Raw genomic sequence first — 20,862 nt, 5'->3', positions numbered from 1 at the left:
GGTGGTCCCCATGATGCTGAGCACTGTACTAGGATTCCTTCCTTTGTACTTGGGCAATGAGACCTTCACAACTTACTTAGCAACATAGGCTCTATACCACTATAACTTCACTTATTCTCCAATCTGTGAAAATTAACCTTATCTAACAATTAAATCTCACCTAGTCTTTAAAGACTTCTCCCTTCTCCAAGACATCCTTGACATTCCAACCCCCACTAGCTGGCTCCTGTGATACAGTCTGACCTCATTCCAGTACTTACTAAATTCTTACTTCTTTACAGTTACTTAAATCCACACCTGTCTTATTCACTTGGTTTCTGAAATAGGGACAATATCATTCATCTCTATATTCCCCACTGTGCCTATGACACTGCTTTGTACTGTCTGTGAATCTGAATTGGCTTGGATTCATTGCGAATGGCTCAGTGCAGGTAACCAACGTGTTGATTTACCCAAAAGATGAAGCATGTCACATGCTAAGAAAAAAAAAAAAAATAACCCACTATATTAGAGTTTTACATAATACTGTGAAAATGTGTTGAGGCCATTTAAAGCCTGCATCCCTTGCAAGCCGGGCAATGACAACACTGCCCAAATCTTCCAACAACAATACCCCAGGAAGCCAACAGCTACAAGTGGAGCAAGACAGATATTTCTGAGCCCTTTATCAAACTAATTACTACCTCTAGGTTAGGTCTGCAGATTTCTATATTTAAAAGTAGAAAGTTGGGGGCTGAATTCTTGATGTGCACTTGCATAAACAAACTATCTTTATTTCTCACCGCAATATGAAGAAGCTTTGATCTTGGGCAACTTATTCAAAGGCACAGTTTAATATACTGATCATTTCTGACTGCTTTTACCTGACTAGTTTCCATAAGCTTGGTCTGTCAACAAGAAGTATATCCTATATTCTCAAGCTTCACTTCTTAAACAGCTTATTCTTTTAAGACGTAACATATTTTTAAACGGAATAGCCAATGAAGAAAATGCTTTGCACCTTGTCCATTGCTTTGGGTTGAAATGTGCTAACTTAATGTCTCTCTCTGTTTTTAAAAATACAAACAGGATCTCATCCCCGAGATATCATGACCTTGAACATTCCTGAGAAGTCTGAAAGGGAAGTGAACAAATGTCAACAAGCTTGGGTCTAAAATACACCAACTTCATTTCTCTCATCATTCAAATATGTGTGAGGCTCAAAGAGACTTTGAATAGGCTGAGCTGGGGGATTAAAGAGGGGTCCTGATGAGAATCTCCCTCCCCAATAAAATCTGGGGGTTGAAAGAAAAGCAATTAAAAAGGGGGCAGGGGAGTACTGGGGAAACTTTTATTTTGAAAAAAAGAAAAAGAGCGTAGAAGAAACAAAACCAAAGCAAACCCAACCCCCAGCAATGCCTGGAAACTTGCTATGTAAGTAACCATCCCTGTTAAGGCTTGCTTCCCTTAAAGTTTTGGCAGGGACCACAAATGATAGCCTTAAAGTGCCACATGATCATCTGAATATTTTAACAACCCATCCCGACTGGATTCATTTCAGCAGCATGGGAATGAAACGCAACCTGCAGCTGTGGCAAAGGGCTGGGGCCCCTCGGAGCAGTTGTGAAGGAAGGACCTCTTGCCTGGGGAGAGGACTGGTCTAGAAGGCACGAGGGATTTGGGAAGGGCTAAGGGACAGTGGGAAAATGGAATCAGACCTAAGTCCCAGGACTCCTGCCTGGGAAGTGGAGTCTCTCGTGTGAATAAATCTGGTGGTTAGAAAATAACTGCTGTCTTCAGCTGTAAAGCAAAACAGAACCCTAAACCAGGACTTCTGCAGCTAGCCACAGAACCCGCTGTGGCAGAACTGGGATTGCCACACAAAAGCCAGCCCTAGCTTTGTTTCTATAAGCATATTTTCCTTATGTATTTAAATCCCAGGCCTTCCAGGTTCACACCACCTCAGCTTAGTGGGGGGACCAGTAAGAAGCAGAGAAAATGGGGAGAGCACATGAGAGTATGGCTAACGGGATGGACAGGGAAGGCAGTACTAGGGAGATGCAGAAGCACACGGAGGAGTGACAAGGGGGTGCCAGGAGCACTGATGGGGAAGCTGTATAGGAAGTGCATGGATCATACAACTAACACTTTTTGCAAATAAGAATTAACTTGGGGTAACAAATCATTAGATCGAGCACAAAGAGGAGGTCTTCAACAAACATAAGCTCCCTCCATCATCTCTTCCCTCCATCAGCACTGTTTTATTCAAAAATTTATTTCCCAAGGTTGATTTCCTAGTAACCTTGGGACCTGTTCTTGTATTCTTGAGAGGCTGTTTTTCTCACCAGAATATCAGACTGTTATTTTTCAAAATGATAAATATTCACTGCATGCCAACAAAGCCTGGGTCCTACCCCAGGCACTGAGTCCACTGGGATGGCTGCCCGGACAAGGGAGTGTGGACTTCCCGTAGAGAGCACTGGGGCCATGCGGTCCCCCTCGGTGCAGGTCATCCCAGGTGGATGGAGGAAGGATTCTGGGCTGACCCCTTCAGGAGCCCTCTCCCACGGCTCCAAGCTCCAGACACAAGCCCTGAGAATGAGGGTGTGAAAGTGGGAGTATTTCAACGGGCGGGGTGGAGCTGGGTGCTCACAGGGGCCGACTCTCTGACCCTTGGCCCTCAAATACTGTCTCAGAACCAGCAGCATCGGAATCACCTTGAAGCCTGTCAGAAAAGCAGGATCTCAGGCTCCACCCCAGACCTACTGAAGGAAAGTCTTCACTTTAAGGGGCCCCCCGGGTGATTCATGAGCAGATCTGAGAAGCACTGTTCTAGAAAACGCTTCAGTTATCACCATTCAAAGCCCTGACGTAAAAACACTGGATAGATGGAAGCAATGTGGTCCAGCGGAAAGAACCCAACGAGGAGCAGGGAGTTAAGCTCTCCACAAACGCTAGCTGTTGTCAGGTAGTTGTTACACCCTGGTCGGCTGGGTGAAAATGGGCAAATCCCCCGACCTCTCTGGGCTGAACTTTCCCATATGCATGGGGACGGGAGTGGACTACAACAAACTTTATGATTCTTTCCAGTTCTAAAGTTCTAGATCTATGATTCTATTTGACGAGACTCTGTTTTGTCGCCCTCTCTACACTAAAGTAGGGGTTTTAATAAGCAGTTGCTGTATTTAATATAGCCTGGCATACAGCAGGGCTTAATAAACATTTGTTGAATGAATGCGAAATAAACTTGAGTGGCCAGTAATGGAACAATGGTAAGGTAAACTTAATGCCTGATTATTCAGGTGACAAAAATATGCTACCTTTAACAAATGATGTTTTCAAAGATATTTTTCTTATTACAAAACCAGGCAAAAAGCAATTTACTTTTGGCAACGCGTAGACAGTAAAAGTAGAAAGCAAAGCAAAAAAGAAAAAAATTATTATAAGAAGGCAGGACAATAACCTTAGAGGAATGATAGAGTACAAAGAGTTTTTTTAATGTTTGTTATTAAAAAATTTTTTAAATTGTGATAAAATATGCATAATATAAAATTTACCATCTTAACCATTTTAAGTGTGTTTAGGAGTGTCAAGCACATTCACATGGGTGTACCACCAATTTCCAGAACTCTTTTCATACTGTAAAACTAAAACTCTATTAGTTGAACACTAACTATTTCCCTTCCCCCAGCCCCTGGTAACCACCATTCTACTTTCTGAGTCTTTGAATCTGACTACCCCAGGCACCTCACATAAGTGCAATCATGTAGCATTTGTCTTTCTGTCATTGGCTTATTTCACTTTGCATAATGTGCTCAAGGTTCATCCATGTGGTACTGTGTGTTAGAATTTCCCTCATTTTTAAGGCTTAATAATATTCTATTGTCCATATATACCACATTTGTTTATCCATTCATCCATCAATGGACACTTGGGTTACTTCTACTTCTTGGCTATTGTGAATAATGCAACTAGAACATGTACAAATATCTCTTCAAGATTCTGCTTTCAATTAATTTGGGTCTATACCCAGAAGTGGAATTGCTAGATCATACGGTAATTCTATTTTTAATTTTTTTGAGGAAACACCATACTATTTTCCATAGCAGCTACACCATAAAGAGTTTTCAATAAGAGCAAACGCTTTCACGATACTGTTAAATGGAAAAAGTAAGCCACAGCTTACACATATACAGCATAATCTCAACTCCATTAAAAAAGCATAGGAAGAAAGATGAAGTAAATAACATGAAACTGTTAACCAATAACAGTGGGTTCCACTAGATGTTGGTAAGAGTAGACTTATATTCTCTTCTTTTTCCTAATTTCCTATGATGAGCACAAACTACACTGACAGTCAAGAAAAAAATGTGAAAAAAATTCAGTAGGACACATTTTTCTTCTTGGTCATCACATCATCCATTGCATGGAATCTGACAGTCCATTAAGTTTACCACATTTACTAAAAGGACACACACATACACACACACACACACACACACACAGACGTTTTTCTTTTTATAACCAAAGGAGACGCTAGATAACTGAATTGATTTCTGAAAATTTTTAAGCCCAAAATAACAGTAATTCCAACTCTCAATCAAAGTAAATAAATCTTTTCTCCTCTTTCTCTTACTTGACAGGGCTTTTTAAAAGTCCTTCCTATTCAGGCGGGGCCTGTGATCCAGCTGGGACAGAAGAGCTGGAATCTGTACATAGCAAGGGCAGTAGACAGGGCCTCGAGCGGGGCTGCACTGACCTCCTCTCCCACAGCCAGCCTCGCCAGGCCACCAGTTTCTGACCTGGGTCAGCTTAGTTCTCCTTCAGTAGTTGGTAAACTGCCTTTGCACCAGGAGAGAGACAGTAAACTGGATTGAGGAGAGAGGGATGGAGGAAAAAGGGGAAGGAAGGGACTTGAAGGATTAACCAGCTGATTTCCATAAAGGCTTTGACATCTTGGAATGAAAAGCAGCCTGTAAGAGCAGAAGCCCAGTCCCCTACTCAGGCCATGTTGCCAGCTGGCCATTCATCACCAAAAATTCCCCAACAAATCCATGGCTATTGCTTAATCACCTCATATAAATCCCTATTAATCTTGCAAAGTCAAAACACAAATATATGACAAAAGTCTTTATTTTATATGCCCTCAATTTCGGGGTTAAAATTTTAAAAACGGAACTGGTCATCCAATGGCTCCAATGTACTTTTTTTTTTAAACCCCTTTTTGGGGAATAAATAAATTACATCCTCACTAATGTTTTTGTACACACTGGACTGAATAAGCTCAAGCTAATGATCAACATAAATTGAAGAAGGAAAAAGGTGTTAGTGCTAAAATTTAAACCGACTTTTTTTTTTTTGCAATAACACTGACATTTCAAGCTATACTAAAAAGACACAGAAAATCCTTAGTAGGCACAAAAGAACATTTATTCCTCTTTCTTTCGTAAATTTCTATGGACATAAAGGAGCCTCTTCAGCAGCCAAATTTGGAATGCTCTGCATTGTAATGGTCTTCAGGGGAAAAAAACGTGAGAATGTAAGTCAGGGGTTGGCTTTGAGAAGGGCCCACTAGGACCCATAAGTGGCTCATCTGAGCATGGGGCTCCCGGTGCAGACAAACACCTTCTGGGACTACACTCTCTGAGGACCTCAAGGGCAGGGCAGGCGTGCAACAGGCTGAGGCTTCATTACTTATATCTGATTCTATACCTTCCTATTCAGGAAACTCAAAGTTATCCTGCCAGTGACGTGGATAATCCAGAAAAACTGACACGTGGCTTTGGGATACATTGTGTTCTGGCCATGTGTTTTCCTTTCAAACTCTATTCCAGGCTCTGAACACATCCTGCTTAATATGGTAAAAGTGAACTGGGGAGCAAGAGGAAGCCTGGTGCTACAGACCACCCACGGAGTGTAAAGTTCACACTTGGATAATAAAGAGTTGACTGTACTGGAAACATAAAAGTGGCTTTCCTGGACTCTGGGCAAAGAAGGTGGAAACCCAGTGAATTTCAGTGATTCATGCCTTTGTTTTCTAGGGCTGGAGAATCATGGAGGAAAATCAGAGAATTGGGGGGAAGGGTGGATGCAGACAATAATGAAAAGACTGATTAGAAAACTGCAATTTTCTAAGTGCAATTAGAAGGCCAGGAGGACTTCTCCAGCTGAAGAGGGGGCTGATGGTAGCTTTGTCATCCATCACAGGGAACTGCACAACATGAAGGCCCACTCAGATGGCTGGCCTATTACTCTATCTCCTCCTTCCCAGCCAACAAGCAGGAATTGACTCAGGAAGCCAACGATGATGAATTTCTATAAGACCCATCAAGGGGTAGCAAGCTAAGGGGGCAGAAATTCCTTCCTTATAGAACTTTAAGAACAGGAGATTCAGATTCTGTCTTGGGGGCAGTCCTGGCTGGAAGCAGGGGTTTCAATAGGATCGTTTCCCTGACTTCCTGATCCCCAGAAATAATAGCTACGAGGACCAGGCCTACTAATTGGTAAACAGATGAGAGTGCAAATATGATCACAATTCTTTGTTCTCTCAAAAAAGGCATCTTGGGAAGTTCTCTAAAAGCCACACAGAAGCCAAATGATACTAGGCTCAGGGGAGCAGTTTATGGTCAATGAACTCCTGTTCTCTAAACAAAAGAGAGAAAACAAAAATCGTACTAAAAATGAGAGGCTAACCATCAACCATCACTTTACTGGCATTTCAGATACTACAGAATTTCCCCATCAATATCTCTGGCCAAAGATACAGGTGGTTAGACAAACATGGAGACTCACATCTTTACCCACTGAGAAATTCTTCACTGGGTTGCTTTCCTTTCACCAAGCGGCCTCCATGTATCTCCTCAGCCCCATTCTCTGCTACACATACCTTATACTTTAGGTTTCAGAAGAGCTAACTTCTTTCTAGTTTTCCACACTCACCATGTCATTTCATAGTGCTATGTTTTTGCCTATGACATTCCCTGAGCCTGGAACACCCCGCCCTACCCTGGCCACTTGGTAAAATTCCCAACTGTTGAAGGCATCCACCCTCCAAACGCCGGGCTACTCCTGTACCTACTACATACATTTGTTATCACACTCACCATATTCGATAAAAATTATTTATTTACACATCTTCTCACCTCCTGGATGGGAGCTCTTTGAAGTCAGGACTAATTCTTTCTATACCTTTGCATCCCTACATCTCCTAACACAGTGGCTATCGTGTAGCCTATGCTCGCTCACAAGACTTTGTTGAATTACACTGATTTGTGGGTCTCACACTAACCATTGCTTGTCTTGCCATATAAGATGGGAGACCAACAAAAGTGAACAAAAGCACATTTTTTGAAAAATAAAAAAGAGGCTGTTATGTTAGACAACCAATATACTAATTATTAATCAAAGGCAATATGCCACAGCATGGAATGTGGTAGCCTATGGGCCTCTGCTGGACCCCCCTTCTCCCGGAATCACAGAGGATGTAGCAGTGGGTGGGAGGCCCTTGCAGTAACACAGATTTTGAACAGAGTGTTACAGAGAGGACTCCTTGTGTATTCGAGAGAAATTGAGAAATTCTTTTTGCTCCATCTTTCACACGGTAAATGTTCTAAGTTTCAGAAAAAACTAACGATGGCAAGGATGAAAAAAAGAAAAAAATACGTATCCACTCTCCTTTGCCTTGCTTATTCAATCTTCTCACTACCTACCCGAAAAGGCAATGTGCATGTCTTTTTCTTATTCACCTGCTCTGGGCCCCTCTGCAGCTGCTCCAGCCTAACATCAATCTCTCATCTCTGAGCTGCAACGGTACCTGATAGTTTGTACCACATGATTTAGTCAATTACTGCCTTTCATTGTTAGGATATCTAACACAGGGCTGGGCACATAGCAGGTATTCATAAAAACAAGCTGATTGGTGGACAGATAAAAAGCCATATTACATGCCCCCCAGCCACACAGCAGTTTTAGAAAAATTGTCAAGAAAATATTTTTCTTTCTTTACCACAACCCAAAGTTCAAAAAAGATAAATACTCTTGGGCTTCCCTGGTGGCGCAGTGGTTGAGAGTCCGCCTGCCGATGCAGGGGACACGGGCTCGTGCCCCGGTCCGGGAGGATCCCACATGCCACGGAGCTGCTGGACCCGTGAACCATGGCCGCTGAGCCTGTGTGTCCGGAGCCTGTGCTCCGCAACGGGAGAGGCCACAACAGTGAGAGGCCCACATAGTGCAAAAAACAAAACAAAACAAAACTCCCACAACTAGAAACAGCATTTCTCCAATGTATTCCTAACCCCTGATAACTCCATGCTCATGTGGGGCTTTAACATACCTCTTGGCCAGCCAGATTTTGGCTTTAGTACAAACAGCGACGTCAGCCAGCTCCTGCTGAAAGTATGTATTCATTCTGTATTTGGAGTCTGAGAAGGCTTGTAACAAATGAAAAACCTAAACCAAAAAAAGAGAAAAAGCAATATCCTGCTGTGAAAATATATTTTTCCTAAATGTCCAGTTCCTCCCTTTTAGGTTTCCTTAAAACATTCCCCTCAAAGAAAACAGACACCTGCAAAACGTGGCTCTGGTCTCTTTGCAGAAAAATCATGTTGGTCTTGGAGGACGCAGCAGGTGGCGAAAAACCAACGTCTTTCATCTGTACCTGTGCTCTAGGTTCCTCGCACAAGTCCAAAAAATGAAGATTACTCTGTGACAAGTCATTAGATGCCAAGAGCTTATTAGTTACAAACAACCTATTAATTGATTTTAGCAAAGAAATGCAAACATCTTTCTCTTAGCAGTCTCATATGGAAAAAAAAAGTACTTTTTAAAGTCAAAATCTTACTACATAGGAAAAATCAAATGTCTGTGAGTCTAATCTGGCTTGGGGTTTATCACAACATGCTTGGCTAAAGAAGCAGGCCGCAATGATGCTTGCCTTCGCAAACAGTGGACAGTGATGTCTGTAAACTATTTAGGTTTTTTAGATCTTCCCTGAGATGTCAGGAGCCGAGGGAGCACTGCAGACACACCTCACTTTCTTATTCTTGCATGACATTATATATCAGAATTAAGCAGAGAAAGACAAATCCTGTTGTATCTCTCCAGCTGCCTATATTTAGAACGAAGGCCACAATTCCAGCAAGCACGTGCCATAGGCCGTGTGTGTGTGTGTGTGTGTGTGTGTGTGTGTGTGCGCGCGTGCGCACGCGCACACGCCCGCACTGCCACGTGCACGTAAGTGTATCTTGGGTTCACTCAGTGATGACATCAACAAGGCCTTTGTGAGAAGTACAAACCTGCAGCAGAGAACGAAAGTGGACAAGGGCGTAAATGGGATCCACTGACCTTAGCCAGTGTCAAGGGAAAAGACATGTCAGAGAAATCCTTCAGTGCCCTTATCAAGGGGAGGAGGAGGGTGGAGCAAAGCAAGCACAGATAAACACATCAAGAACTTGGAAAGTCTATTTTAATAATCAGTTTGTTTTCTTTCCCTATTGTATCCTTTTCCAGAGCGGCACATGATTCTACCTAAGTAACAAGATTCAACTTTTTCTTCTCTCTTTCCTGTCAGTGAGGGACTTGAGAGTTAAATACAGAAGGAAGCAATGAGGAAAACCAAGAGGCCAAGATAAGAGATCCAGAGTCATCAGACTCTAAATGGGTATGAGCTGGCAGGTTTTCCCGGGTCAGAGATCTGCTATATGCTGAGCACCTGCGGTTTAGAGAGTCAAAGGAAATTTTGATTACTTATTTTAGGTAACTGCTATTAAAATTTTTTTTTCTTCCTAAATAGAAGTAATTGTACAGGAGAAGGCACACAAGTCCCCATGTGGAGACTGCAAATGCTTTCTCTAATAATTGATCTGTTATTTCAGAAGCAACCGATCAACCATCACTACTTCACCGCACTCCCCACAGGGACTCACACCGCCCGTCGTGAAGTCTGGAGCAATGAGTCTGGCCGGGGCTTCTGTTCTTATGTGATGACTGCCAGAGTGAAAAGACTACCTCCCTCTGCCCGAATCCCCAGCATCCTGAAAGAGCTGGCAAAGCCACTGGGCCTAGCTTTACTTCTCTCCACAGCTGCACAAAACCAACCACCAGGGCTTTTCATGGTGTCACAGGATTGTAATTAATCACAGACACCAGCAAAATACATGACTTCGGAATCTACTGGTAAAGGAAGCCGTGAGATTTTCAAACGCCTCTCATTTAGAAGCAATCACTTCAAAAATAACTCCTGATGGATGTTTAAACTTAGTCCTATATTTGCTCACCTTACTTGGCAAAAACAAGGCTGTTTTTGAAACGCTTGGTAGCTCTGGTTTATGAAAATCGGCCTACAAGTCCATTAATTCTGTCACCTTGGGCACAAACCAGACAACAATTGTGATCCTGGTTATTCACCAGGAACGGAGAGCGATCTATTTACATGGAACAAATGGAGGGGGAGGTACGCTTAGAAGAACCTCGGTGGAAATAAGCACGTAGGAGAGACAGAGCAATACAAGTTAAAGACAGGGCCAGAGAAGACAAGCAAAACAGGGGGCAGGGGAGGAGAAGGAGCAGAGAAGCCAGAGGGAGGGGAGAGGAGAAAAAAGGCTTATGAGCAAATGTATGAAACAGGTTACTATGTTTTTTGTTTTTTTTATAAATTTATTTTATTTATTTTATTTTTGGCTGCATTGGGTCTTCGTTGCTGCGAGTGGGCTTTCTCTAGTTGTGGCGAGCGGGGGCCACCCTTCGCCGCAGTGCACAGGCTTCTTACTGCGGTGGCTTCTCTTGTTGTAGAGCGTGGGCTCTAGGCACGCGGGCTCAGTAGTTGTGGCTCGTGGGCTCTAGAGCGCAGGCTCCGTAGTTGTGGCACACGGGCCCAGTTGCTCCGCAGCATGTGGGATCCTCCCGAACCAGGGCTCAAACCTGTGTCCCCTGCGTTGGCAGGCGGATTCTTAACCACTGTGCCACCAGGGAAGCCCCAGGTTACTATGTTTGAGATAACTTTTTCCTTCAAGATAATTAATGAAAATATTTGAAAATATGATTACCCTCATATGGCATTAAGAGTGCTGGGTTTGGGACTTCCCTGGCAGTCCAGTGGATGAGACTCTGTGCTTCCACTGCAGGGGGCACAGGTTCAATCCCTGGTCGGGGAACTAAGATCCCACAAGCCCTGCGGGGTGGCCAAAAAAAAAGAGTGCTGGGTTTAATTCTCTCAAGAAAAATGAGGCCATCCTTTGCATTCAGTCCAGAAGTGAGGCCAGGCCCCTGGAACTCTGGTCCAAGGTCAGATCCGGGAGCTCCAGGCAGCTCCCAGGAAGGATCATTTGTCCATCAGCTCTGAAAGGACAGCAGGGGTGAGGCAGCTCATCCTCCTCCCGTCCTTTCCTAAAGTTCTGGTCCAGAGGAACTTCTGGGCAAAGAGTGTGGTCAAGCCCAGGCCTGGGATAACTTGGAAACAGCCTATAATACAGGACTGTATCAAACCAAACACAGAGAAACTGAAGCTGCCAGACCTGAGGATGATGACTAACTGAGAACAGGAGAACTCTGAGAAGTTTAGTGTCACTTTAGGTGTCTCAAATTTTCAACAGGATTCCAACATTCAGTCCGAAAGTATTTATTAAACAACTATTATTACCAGGCCCTGTCCTAGGGCTGCAGCAGAGGACACACAGAACCCCTGCTTTCCTGCGGCTTACATTCTAGCTGCAGATAAACAGAAAACCGATCATTTCCCAGATGCTGCCTGGTTGGGATTTATACCCTGCACGATAGCATCGCCATCACTTTGCTCTTATGCGTGGCCTCACCCTTCACCACATCCAGTGCAGAGCAGGAATTCAACAAGCATTTGCTGAACTGATGTCGATATTGGATGCCCCTTCCTGTATTAACTCTGCCTTTAAGACACGTGCCCATGGGTTTGGTGAGTTGCTGTTGGTGCCAACCCCGTGTTAGGAGCGGAAACATAGAGCTGAATAATACGCACTCCTCACTTCAGTGGATTCCTAACCCTAGTAGATTCCTAATCCAGTGGGGAAGGCAGGGAGGCTGGATCAGTAGTAAGAATGAAGCCCTGTGGGCGGGGCAAGGAGCACAGCCTTCGGAGCCAGGAGGACTTGGGTGGAAACCCAGTTCCTAGCTGTGGGGCTTTGGGCCACTTGTTCACCTCGGTTTCCTCGCAGTAAAGAGTATAATAATATATACCTATCTGACAGGACTGTAGAGAGATTTTAAAGAATATATATGTAGAGTACTTGGCACACGCTCGGCACCTGATCAAAATGCTAGTTTTCTGTCTCCTCCCTCCCTTCCAGCCCCCATTCCAAAAATAAACAGAGATGGCTTTGCAGGAATATCATATTTGCAAATATGAGATTCATATTTGGCCTTGAAAAGAATCTTGCCAGAACTGGGGAAAGAATATGCAAGCAGAGGAAAGTGATTATTAAAAAGTGTTAAAGAGTATTAAAACATTGGTATTGCCAACAACAAAAAAATGAACCTTAAGGTAAACTATGGACTTTAGTTAATAATAATGTGTCAATATGGGTTCATTAATTGTAACAAACATACCACTCTAATGCACGCTATTAATAACAGCCAACTGGGGAGAGGGGTTGGGGAAGAGAGGAATAACATGGAAACTCTTTGTACTCACTTTTTCTATAAATCCAAAATTGTTCTAAAAAAACCCGTTAAGTAAAAGAAAAATATTGGGACTGCTCAGGGGACAGCAAATAGTTGCGTGTAACAAGATCACAGCCAGGGTGTGCACAGGGTAGCAGGAGACACAGCTGGAGACGGGTCAAGTCAGACAAAGAAGGATCTCAAAGGCAGCATCGAGGGATGTGCATTCTGTTCTGGAGACAGCAAAGACCTCCTCAGACAGAGCTCTTATGTGATCAGATCTGTAATGCGGAAAGAAAAGGCCAGGGGCAGTGAGGCGGCTGGACCAGAAGGGGCAGGGTGAGTGAGACTACTGCCAGTCTAGACAAAAGGTGACGTTTGAAACTGGAGCCTGGAAACCAAGAAGAGCTCGTGGACCAAAAGTGGCTGCAGATGTTTCATCCGGCCTACACAGTATTTTGAAATCATCATTTATGAATTGGGAGGTTTCACGTCAGAATCACCCTGATGTCTAAACTCTTTTGAAAAATGAGAAGATCTGACAATTTGATTTTGTGACACCCCCCCTCACTCCTCCCCAATCTAAACGATGGCAGCAGTGGAATGCAGAGGAAAGGGTACATTTGAGAGATGTCTTGGAGGCTGAAGAAGCAGGACTTGGCAGCTGCTCTAGACCTGGAGTTGAGGGTCAGGAAAGAGACCTTCCCTCAGGCAGCTGGGGATCGAGGGCCATGCTTCAAGACAGGGATCACGAGAATATGCGGCAGGATTGGGAATGAGGGAGGGGGATTTAATGAGTTTGGTCAGGAATATCCATGTGAGGCTTGTTAGGGTAATTTATCTTCCAAATCAGGAATTCTTTTGAGAGTGAAAAAGAGCTCTATTAATAATCACACTGGGACAGACCAAGACTGTTGGTGACCTCCAGCTATAGCAGGCCCCTTGGAGAAAGGTTAGAGTGGACTTAGGGGTGTCTCCAGCAAAAAAAAAAAAGACAACAGGAGAAAGCTTTATTGACTTAAAACAGCTGTGACCCGGTCAGAAAGAGACAAAAAGCACACAGAAAACAACCAAGTGCAAAGCGACATCATCACCCATGACTATCACAGGCCTGGGACCGCCCAGAGATGAGCTGGTCACACCTGCCCCGAGGAGGGGGTGGTCAGGAAGCAGCTAGAGTGGACTAAGACTTCTTGCCCCTGAGATGCAAAAGCCTTAATGAAACTCCGGGAGGATCTAAGAAAAGTCTGGAGAACAGTTAGCCTCTGCCCACCCCCATCCCCACTCTAAACACAGAGAGACTGAGGGGAGCCCCAAGCATCTGTGTAAAGCATGGGGTCCATGCTGGCAGCTTTGAATCTTAAAAGTGACTCCACAGAGCAAATGTAATGCTCTTTGAATAAATGCCACAGGCCCAAAAAGAGTCATGAGGCAGATCCCTGAAAAAACTTGTGCTGCACCAGTAAAATATGTCTGGTTTATGCTGCTGGACTAAAATAGTGACTTGCGTTAGACAAGATCAAGATGATATACGGCTGTTTGGGAATGCAACGCTGAGATGGGTTTTCCTCTTCACTAAGCATGGCTTCCAGGCAACTTTCCCCTTTATAAAATCAACAGCAGCTGAGCTCCAAAAACCAGCAGGATCCAGCAATAACAGGACCAGGTTAGACAGGCCATGCAAAAGGACAGCCCCAATAAGAAAAGGGATGCTCATTTCAGAGGTCAGATATAAATGAGGTGAAGGTATCATAATCAGGAATAATCCCGAACTCCAAAGATCAACAAATTTATCCCCTTTTGCAGCTGTACTTCCTTAAAAAGAAAGTCTGGTCTTCTAGTGCAGCATGCAGACTGGGGGCGAACACTTCTGCCCCCACCACATTCAGCCGAGTATAAGATTTCTGTATCTGCTCTTCTGCCTCCTGGCCTTCTCCCCGGGCTGCTCCAACCCCCAAAGCTAAGTCAGAGCCACATTTTTCCAAGCCCAGTGTTTACACAGGATTTTATTTCGGCTGGTAAAACATCTGTATTTTTTCAGGGACTTAAATAAATGATCTATGCCGGGAATGTACAGTATAGGGTGATGTCAGGCCCCCTTTTCTTCTCAACTCACTGGGCAGAACAGGCAAACATTGTTTCAGCCTGTAGCTGGGAATGCGAATATTTATCCTGTCGACTTAATTCATACAAACAGAACTAAAGGCAGGGAGGCAGGCAGAAGTATTTTACGGCTTTAAGTCAGACTGAAAGGAGGTGGGGTGAGAAGGGAGATGGCTGAAGGAGGAATCTAAACTTTCTAATTCACAGAAACATGCCTAATCGTTATGACTGCCAGGAAACGGATATATCAAAAATTATTTAAAAGGCAGATTGTGTTTCTATGTATGTGTGTTGGGGTGAGGGTGAAGCTGGGAAAGTAAGAGAGAGAAGAGTTCTCTAACTTATATGCCACTTCTAATCATTACAACGTGGCTGAGGATTTGACTTCCGGCTTTAGGCGCCCTCATCTTATCCTCAACTAGACCACGGGCTTCTGGGTCCTGTGGCGCAGAGCACAGTGCTTGCCGGGCGCATGTGCCTGCCTGTGTCAGCTGTACAGAGAGCTCCACACACTCCTCTTTGTTACCAGCCTTGGAGGGTCACAGGGTGGACTGGAGGCGTGACCCTTGGATACCGGTCATCCCTACAAGAATGGGCTTAGTGGGCATGTGCCACCCACGGCTACTTACCCATCTAACCTTAGGCCGGAGGGCAGGCCAGGAAGCATTTCAAGTGGTTACTCTCCCCAAACCTCAACCCGTTTATCAGATGAGGACAGATCCTTAGAAAGGTCTGGGAGAATTCCCAAAAGGTGACACTTAGCTGCCTTGGGTTGCTGCTGCCAGGAAAAAGATGCTAATTACAAAGTGTCATTACTTCCTGGCTGACTCTGGCTTGGGAAACAGGCCATGAATATCTTTAAAGACTAAAATGTACAAAAACACAAAGTCTGCAGGGGTCTGGAAATTCACTTTGTGTCTCAAACACATCCCCTCCTTTCTAGTAACACTCCCACTGTTCTACTTCAGGAACCAAAAGACCTTACACTTAGATGATGAAAGGACAACTGAAAGGACAGGTCTCTGCCTCCAAAACTTATTTTACACATGGCTGCAGGCAACTCTTCTTAAAGCCAAGCCCTGATCGTATCACTCCCAAATTCAAAATCCTTCAATGATCTCCAGTGTCCTAAAATAATCTGCTGGCCACGGAAGGCTCAACCTACCTTTCTAGTGTTACCTCCTACTTCTTCCACTTCATGGACTTAATTATGTGGCCACGAGGGATGATTTCCCATTCCTGACAATGCTTTTCTGTCCAGGATGTTCCTTCCATTTCTCCCCACACCCCTTCCAGCTCTGCCTATTGAAATTCCATTCATACTGTAAGGCCCAGCTTAAATACCACCTCCTCCATAAAGCCTTCCTCAGCTTTCATCAACCACCTCCTATCCCCACCCTAAGACTTTCCTACTCAGGGCCCAACAGCTCATTTCATTTTTTTTTTTAAACTTTTTAAATCCTGTCGTCATGGTTATCGATCCACAATTTCCCTTTCCTGGAGCATAGCTCATTGAAGGAAAGGGCTATGTCTGTTCTTCATAGCTCCTGGACTCCAGGGATATACAGCTTTGTCTGGCAGAAAGAGAGACTCAATAAACAGAGCACGTATTGATGTGGAATTCCACCCTGCCCCCTTGCCAGGGTGGCAGGAGCAGAACCTGTATTTGCAGCAGCAGCTGGGGTGCTAAGAGTCACCTCTCTAAACTCTCCCCACACAATGGGATTGGGGGCAAATACACAGTATTAATAAGAGAGTGAGTATACATTTGTCTTGGATCATTTCTGGCCTTGTGCTCCAAATCTGACAGTGCAGTGAGCAGTTCCATCACCCAGAAGAAGTGTCAAGGGTCCCGAGTTGTTGGGTAAGGGTGAGGTTTAGAGGTAGTCAGTCTTAACCCAACATACAAACAAAGGCTTGCTTATAAAGAATTAACAATTTCCAAAACAGTGATATAATATCTGTTCTAGGGCTTCCCTGGTGGCGCAGTGGTTGAGAATCTGCCTGCCAATGCAGGCGACACGGGTTCGAGCCCTGGTCTGGGAGGATCCACATGCCGCGGAGCGGCCGGACCCATGAGCCACAACTGCTGAGCCTGCGCATATGGAGCCCGTGCTCCGCAACAGGAGAGGTCGCGACAGTGGGAGGCCCGTGCACCGCGATCAAGAGTGGCCCCCGCTCGCCGCAACTAGAGAAAGCCCTCGCACAGAAACGAAGACCCAACATAGCCAAAAATAAATAAATAAATAAATTTATAAATGTATTAAAGTTTAAAAAAAAATCTGTTCTAACTAAAGAGTTTCTAGCTTTAGAATACAGACACATTTCTGAAGAGCTATGTATAACATTTTTCAAATTATAAATTATTCATTTGTAAAATTAATCCCAGTTTAAATTTTTTAGGAGAAGCCTGATTATGCTTGATAATTTATCTTTTCTAATATCTGGATCCTCAAACTACTGAGTTTCCTTAAAGACAATACTGAGATCAATAAGGAACTCTCTGATGTAGCAAAACTCATTAATGAAAAATAAAACTGGTAATTTGTTCAGTCAAGACAGTTAACGCAATACTGAAGGAGGAGAGTTCGCAGTGGTATAAAGGAAACAAAATTAGTCATGAATCAATAATTGTCGAAGCTGAGTGATGGGTATATGGGATTTATTATATTATTCTGTCTACATTTGTGTATATTTAAATTTTTATAACAGAAGTTTAATAAAAAGATTTAGAGAGGGAGAGAAGTCAAAGAGAAAAGAAAACAGCTATAGGACATAGAGATGAAATCAATATAAAAAGAGCTTATGATCTAGCGCATGAAATAAGATATATACATAAGTAACTAAAATTAAAGGTAGAAAACAGTAAGCGCTGTAGGAGGGATAGAGAATAGAAGGTCCAGAAATAACTCCCTGGAAGTTCAGAAGATGATAAAAGTGACATTTAAACAGTAGTGAAAAGGTTGATTTATTCAATAAATGGTATTAAGACAACCAACTAGTTCTTTGGATCTGTACCCAAATCCTTGCACTGAAATAAATTCAAGATGGAGAAAATAATCAAATGCTAAGAAAAAAGAAACTATAAAAATGGTAGAAGAGAACAGGAAAATGTTTTACAGTCTTTAGGTAAAAACAGGCTAAGAATGAACACAAAGCCATGAATGTAAAAAAATAAAAAGTAAAGAAAGATGTATTTATAACATAAACTGAACATAAAAACTGAAATCTTTGGTACAGCAAAAACTACTAGGAATATTCAAAAGTACAGGTAAACCAGGGGTAAAATATTTGCCAATGCCCCTAAGGAACAAAGCTCTTGCAAATTACTAACAAAAATGAAAGTAACTGAATGAAATACACCAGGGAGTTACAAACTTCCTCATTCATAGCACCTTTAGCACCTCAATAATCTTTTCATGGTGCCCCTAGGCCAAAAGAAATACCTAACAGTTTCATTTATTAAGTAGTTAGGTCCAAACAACCTAATAAGTATTTATGCCCTAACAACTTTTTGAAAAAATAATACACATAAGTTGAAAGAAAAAATATCTTTATTTCATTCTTTAATAACCACAATTACTTACTAAAGGGATGTGTATGCCTGTTGGATACTTTATAACTTCCCAAGCCTTGGAATTGCTGGACTCCACCACCCTCATTCCTATTCCACATGGCTTTTCTCATGGTACTGTCTCTTTTTTTTTTAAGCTTCTGTGCTTTTCATTCATTCATTCATTCATTTTAATTTTTTTAAACATCTTTATTGGAGCGTAACTGCTTTACAATGGTGTGTTAGTTTCTGCTATATAACAATGTGAATCAGCTATACATATACATATATCCCCATATCTCCTCCCTCTTGCGTCTCCCTCCCACCCTCCCTATCCCACTTCTCTACGTGGTCACAAAGCACCGAGCTGATCTCCCTGTGCTATGAGACTGCTTCCCACTAGCTATCGATTTTACATTTGGTAGTGTATACATTTATTTATTTATGGCTGCGTTGGTCTTCTTTGCTGCACGCGGGCTTTCTCTAGTTGCGGAGAGCAGGGGCTGCTCTTCGTTGCAGTGCGTGGGCTTCTCATTGCGGTGGCCTCTCTTGTTGCGGAGCATGGGCTCTAGGTTCACGGGCTTCAGTAGTTGTGGCTCACGGGCTCTAGAGCGCAGGCTCAGCAACTGTGACACGGGCTTAGCTGCTACGCGGCATGTGGGATCTTCCCAGACCAGGGATCGAATCTGTGTCCCCTGCACTGGCAGGTGGACTCTTAACCACTGCGCTACCAGGGAAGTCCCTCTCATGGTACTAGCTCTTTATTCCAGCAACTATCAAATACTCAACTTTGCAAAGACATACAGAATCATCAAAACGAATGCAGTGTGAGCTAATGTTGATAACTGTAAATGACTTTAAGCTAGTAGTTCACATAATATCTCACAGATGGCAAGTGTCATTGTCCTTCTCCCCCAAATTTAAAATATCCCACAGCGCTTTGGCTCACGCTTTGGGAACTGCAAATGTTTAGCAAAGAATATAAACAAGCAATTCACAGATGAAATACAAATAGCCAATAAACATATGAAGACATGTTTAATTTCATTAATGTTTAAGGAAGGGCAATTCAAACAATGAATTTTTAAAGGAAAAATATTAATTCACAGAGAATTTTTTTTAAGGGCAGGACGCCTTAATATGTGGGTAAAGAAACAGACATTCTCATTCATCACTTGTGGGAGGAGAAACTGTTAACAACCTTTCTGGGGGGTAACCAGCAGGGCCATGTTGTTGCACATACAATGTATTCTATACAAATGGTCTCCCTTGTTGTTAGACAAAGCAGCAATTTGGAAGCGTAGCAGTTGCTATCAAAACGGAAAACATGTACTTTCTTCAATCTTGCAATACCCACTTCTAGGAATTGATCTCACAGAAGCATTTACAGGTATGGGCAAAGAAGCAGATGCCCAAGGATAATCTCAAGCAACACTTACGATAACAGGAAAATTTAGAAACAATCAATACAGGACCAGTTGAAAAAATTATAGGACATTCTTACTAAGTATCCCATCACATCTAGCCAAGCTGTACACTCATTAAACATAACGTTGTAAGGACTTCCCTGGTGACGCAGTGGTTAAGAATCCGCCTGCCAATACAGGGGACACGGGTTCGATCCCTGGTCTGGGAAGACCCCACATGCCGTGGAGCAACTAAGCCCGTGCGCCACAACTACTGAGCCTGCGCTCTAGAGCCCGTGAGCCACAACTACTGAAGCCTGTTTCAGCAGTAAATACTACAGTACTACACAGTCTGTGGGTTGGTTGAATCCAAGGATGCAGAGGAATCTTGGCTACAGAGGGCTGACTACAATTATACATTGATTAACCCCCGAGTTGTTAAGTGTCAACTGTATAGACTCATAACAAGTTGCAAAAATAGAGTTGTTGTACCTTTCACTCAGCTCCCCCTAACTGTGACATCTTATATAACTGTAGTACTATATCCAGAGCAGAAAACTGACAGTCATGTTACTGTTAATTAGATTATATACCTTATTCAGTTGTCGCCATATTTTATGTGTATTCATTGGTGTGTGTGTTGGGGTAGAGGGGGCCGTTTTAGCGCATGCATGGATTTGTGTAACCACCACCGCAATCGAGATATAAACTTTATTACCGCAAAGGAAGACAGCATTATTTTTGGAATCAGAAACAGTAAAAACAAAATAATATCCTTTTTATCATGTATTCCCTAACTTTAAACTCACTATGAAAATTCACATACTAATTATTAGGACAGGTGGCTATGTGGCATTTTTCACCGAGAGACAGAAATCAAGGAAAAGGAACTTTTCAACACATCACAGAGAAGATGTTGACTTTTCCAAGGCTCCTTTGGTCTCCTCCTTTGACTGTTCAGATCTGTGCCCAACGTGGGTGGAAGAGCTGATCGGAGGAGAGACCCACTGAGGGTGGAGAAGGCTGGCCGCCAGGGAGGTGGGGAAGGGCGAGCTGGAGAGAGAGCTGCAGGAATTATTTCCAGGGTTGTCTTCAGCAAACAAAGCTGAAGGAAATGCAGAGTTATTGTAATAACTTGCATTTCCCAGACGTTAGAGCAGCTGTAAAATGTGCCTTACAAAGAGTCTGACCCAC

General features: G+C 43.3%; 1 protein-coding gene across 10 annotated transcripts in view; it reads right to left on the bottom strand.

Moving 5' to 3' along the window:
* Nucleotides 1–20,862, bottom strand: part of THADA (THADA armadillo repeat containing) — a 312,971-nt gene that overhangs the window by 91,587 nt on the left and 200,522 nt on the right. For all 10 annotated transcript variants that reach the window (XR_016395456.1, XR_002644568.3, XR_016395457.1 and 7 more), the window contains one exon: nt 8,312–8,427. Coding sequence is in view for 7 of the 10 variants with exons in the window: in XM_022573955.3 (XP_022429663.2) it covers nt 8,312–8,427 (116 nt within the window). In the remaining 3 variants the exon portion in view is untranslated. The remainder of the gene's footprint in view (nt 1–8,311; nt 8,428–20,862) is intronic.

Source organism: Delphinapterus leucas, chromosome 13 (assembly GCF_059928025.1).
Source record: "Delphinapterus leucas isolate spDelLeu-1000000601 "Yukka" chromosome 13, BTC_Dleu_Yukka2, whole genome shotgun sequence".
Lineage (NCBI taxonomy): Eukaryota > Metazoa > Chordata > Mammalia > Artiodactyla > Monodontidae > Delphinapterus > Delphinapterus leucas.
This window is presented reverse-complemented; position numbering and strand designations above follow the sequence as displayed.